At 32.8% G+C, this 4,202-nt stretch overlaps 1 protein-coding gene across 1 annotated transcript; it reads right to left on the bottom strand.

Moving 5' to 3' along the window:
* Positions 1 to 621: 621 nt before the first annotated feature.
* On the bottom strand, positions 622 to 3,511 carry LOC136218721 (peroxisomal membrane protein PMP22). Its single transcript, XM_066005785.1, has 7 exons — positions 3,243 to 3,511; positions 3,069 to 3,167; positions 2,704 to 2,805; positions 2,522 to 2,597; positions 1,689 to 1,759; positions 1,461 to 1,546; positions 622 to 1,110 (listed from the first exon to the last, which is right to left on the bottom strand). Exons 1-7 carry the CDS (start codon positions 3,312 to 3,314, stop codon positions 1,059 to 1,061), a joined length of 558 nt encoding a protein of 185 aa, XP_065861857.1. The 5' UTR covers positions 3,315 to 3,511; the 3' UTR covers positions 622 to 1,058.
* Between the last annotated feature and the right edge of the window lie 691 nt (positions 3,512 to 4,202).

The raw sequence follows: 4,202 nt of genomic DNA, 5'->3' as shown, positions 1-4,202 counted from the left end.
ATATAAACTCATATTATTGTGAGGATATTCAACTTTTATCAAATACAATTTATTCATCTTTTTCATTGAAGTTTGTTAAGGTTCTAACATTCAACAATGGAGGAATCTTTGATTTTCCTACGGATTTAGACCATAAAACCAGGATTCATTCCTTCTAGTTTAGCTAGAAAAGAGCATCTTTATTAGTTTACAATTAAAACTAATACGTCCCGATTTAAAATGTATCATCTTTAGTAATTTTTGTACAACGACGAGGGTGAGGAATAAATTTAGTGGGCATTGATTTTTGCTTCTGAACTCGCATTATTGCAAGAGCATTTAAGCAAGCAAGTTGAGGAAGTGCATTCCGAGTTCTTCAAATTTAGGAGCTCGGCCTATTAAGGGTAGCTCAGTGATTTTTATAGCACCCCATCTAAGTTTGATTTCTTATAGTCACCATGAATGGAGTGATATTATTTGGGGCTTGTTTAGCCGTCTAATAATAGCTAAGCTAATAATAGTTGCCAAAAACTTAATTACTTTGTTATGAATCTAAATCTACCATGAAAATGGTCCCTCTTTTATCATTTATTACTGATCCAATGGAAAACTACATTTCTTACCACTCAGTCAATATTAACATAAATTGTTTCCCTGATGGATCTTGCTTCTCATAAATCTTTGCTTTTAGGAATGCAAAAGTGAAATGGAAAACAATATCCATTTTTATGATCCTACTTCAAAGAATCACAAAATATATAAAAAAAAAGCACAGGATGGGTAGACTAAACTACACTCAATACTGATACTTTGTTCCCAATTATTATAATGATAGCTCTTGCTTCTGCCTCTGCCTCACCCAAAGAAGAGAGTGCACGTTAACAAACGATCCGCAGAGTTTTTTCATAGAGAAGTCTAAAAAATGCAGTGAAGCTACCAAATTATAGGAACAAAGCACTATTGTTCATCTTCTAATTTGCACAAAAATGATAAAATGCAGAATCAGCAATGCCCTTCATTTCAACAAAATACAAAATATTATGATCAACTGTGGAAAAGAAGTCGCTGCGTTCCTAGGCCTAGGCCTGCTTAATTAAGGCTGTTCTTGCTTTCAAGTTCAGAAATATTGCCCTGAAGTCAGCAACAAGAATCAAGACTGCATTAGTACTGTGTAATTTTACTTCTAATGTGCTGAATACAAGAAACACAAATTTAAACACTACTAGCTACCCCGGGAATCTGTTCTAAGACAAATGCGCCAAACCCTAACCCTGAATCCAGACAGTCAAACTTGCAATGTTTTCTATGACATGTTACTATGATACGCATAACACAAATGTGGTTAGCCACAGTTTCATGATCAAAATCACATGTATCTGACACATTAGCTTAAGTATCATATTCATCTATCCATGCATAAAAAGAGATAAGCAGGACAATTTAAAACTAAAGAAATTAAAGCTGAGAAGTAGAGAGCACACCAGCATGAACCAACAAAGGACTGAAATAGAACACGAAACTGCAATGGTATATACTGGTGATTCACCCAACCAAGTATAGGCCAGAACTGCAAGTCATAAGCATCATACTGTTAAAGCTGGCATTTTGAACAAAAGCCTAAAGTATCCCTGTGTGTCATTTAAACAACATCAACACAAGAAAACAAAGGGAATGACAATAATAAAAGAAAAAGGTTCAGATTTCTGTACCTTCCAAGCTGTCAATTGAACAGAAGGGTAGTCCTTTCGAATCTTACCCTTGACTAAGCCAAATGGTCGTCCTGCAATAACAGGCAAAAGCTTTTAGACAAGATATGAAATCACACCATAATCTTTTTGCCTTTAACATCATGTTATTTGCTCAGCATTTTGTAGAATCGTTGATCTTCAAATATGCTAAATTAGTCGACGTTTTGATGACTCAAAGTAGTCAAAAGACACAATATGGACAAAGACATCCTAATAGTGATCACTATCCGATTCAACAATTGTAACGAAGTTATTCAATAATTTGAAGCATGAAAATATTCGGATTTTCAAGATCAGACACACATACATACCACTCAAAAACAATAAAATCATACCATAGAGGTTGAAGGTGCTCCTCATATCACACATCTTTTTATTTTTGCCGAATTCAAAGCAAATGAAGCAAGATGCCAATCAGAACACAAACTCTAGAGACCGTTGACATATGCTAGAGAAATTAATCATGCAATTTGTGATTCAAAAATTGGGGTTTTGACATTGTGGATCATATTTAGCAGCAAAAGAGACCGCATAAGAATTTAGGACCTAAATTATTCTATTGATACATGTACAAAACTATGCCTGGCGTATATGAAGGGTTGTTTAATAACACAAAATGACAAAATACAGGTCAAAACCCTTAGCTGGATAGATAACAAATCTAAGAACTCGGAAAACTGTAGAAAGCAAGGTCAACGCTTACTTAACGAACAAACACAGCCACCTTAGTTAATTATGGAATCTGCTCACTGCACCAAAAAACCTTGGCAATATTAATTAGTAGATGGACATACCTTCAACTACCAAGCCATAGTACAACATAAATAACATGTTATTCCAAGGAGAAGAAGTTAATTGTTCAAATAACACCTGATAGAAACATAAAAATTTGTCAATAAATGCTTCAGATGACTGCATAATAGAATTATATGTCGGGCAACAAAAATGATCTAAAATCCGGAAGAAATAGCCTTACCTTCTTTGCAACAGTTTTGTTGTCCTTCTTTCCCTTGAAAATAACATCCATCAACTTATGAAGGAAATGCCCAAAAGGCCCTGCATATGCAAAACCATAAAGCTGCAAGAGAAGAGAGTGCAATTTTGTTCATATACATGAAAGGGAAACTATCAATTCACTTTCTGCTTGAATACTGAGAAATTAACCCTCAATTCCAACTCTCTCTGGTGGGTCCCATTAAGCAAACACGATTTTAGCATTTGATTGAAGATTAAGAATTAGCTCTCTCTGGTACGCCTAAAAATCCAATTTATTTTGTCGTAATCTCGTTCGAATCAGATTATAGAACGCGAAAAATGACGAATTGAAAGGAGTCAACGCACCATGATGAGAAGCAATCTTCTGAACTGAAGCCTTTTGATCCCCGAAAGCTTCTGTGCTATGGCATCGCTGCATCCAGCTAAAACTCCAGAAGTAATTGCCTGAAAATCAGAAGTTTATAGAATTATGCGATAAAAAGAAGAAGAAATTGAAAAAAGGGGTTGATGAAAAAGAACCTTGGTTCTAAGAGGGTGGGCTTGAAGTTGAATAAGATATTTTCTCCATGCATCTTTAGCTAAGTCAGACATGATGAGATCAAAAGAGGATCTCGGAAAAATGAATCGGGAGAAGGATTAAAATAGGGAAGGAGATGAGAGAGAGGAGAATTGACCAAGAACAAGTGTTTATATAAAAATGACAAGTTAAGGGTAGTTGGTGTGCTTACTTCATTTGCACTAAAAAAAACGCACGACTTCTTTTCCCTCTTATTTCCAGCAATAGGCCACAGAGGTAGCTTCTATTATATCACAAAAATAGTTTCATATCAAATCCTATACTCAAAGCTTTATCACTATGCTCAGTCACATTTAAAATTTAAGTTTATTTTTTTTTTTTTTTATTATTATTATTTTTATCAGACCTATTTGATAAATAGAGTTTTGAGTAAAATTAGAGGCCCTCTCTGGTTCTAATAATAATTTGAATCAAATCAATAATTTGATTGATTCAAGAGAACTAATACTATTTTCTAGCTTAGCTAGTGTTCCGGGATTTCATAAAAGTTTAATAATAAAGGTATTTGATGAAAAGTGGTTGAAATAGCTTTACAAGTTCAAACCTCTAATATTAATAAAGCTAACCTTATGAATTTTTTCAATTAATTTATTGTTCCGTTTCTTTTTAAATGACATTTTTATTCATAACTACCACCATTTACTCAATTAAATGTTGTTTTGTTTCTTTCTATAAATAAAACAATAACATGATAAACATGTTCATTTAACTACATTTATTTTAGTAGTAAATGTCAATTAATAAATCTAGATTTATTATTATGTTTGTGAAAATTATATTTTTATTATATGGATTAAAATTAACAATTACATTAATAAATATTATTGAAAACATTGAGAAGGATATAAAAATATTAGGTTTTTATTTTAGTAAAATATTAAATTGTAAATTAATTAGTATAT

This window comes from Euphorbia lathyris, chromosome 2, assembly GCF_963576675.1.
Source record: "Euphorbia lathyris chromosome 2, ddEupLath1.1, whole genome shotgun sequence".
Taxonomy (NCBI): Eukaryota; Viridiplantae; Streptophyta; class Magnoliopsida; order Malpighiales; family Euphorbiaceae; genus Euphorbia; species Euphorbia lathyris.
This window is presented reverse-complemented; position numbering and strand designations above follow the sequence as displayed.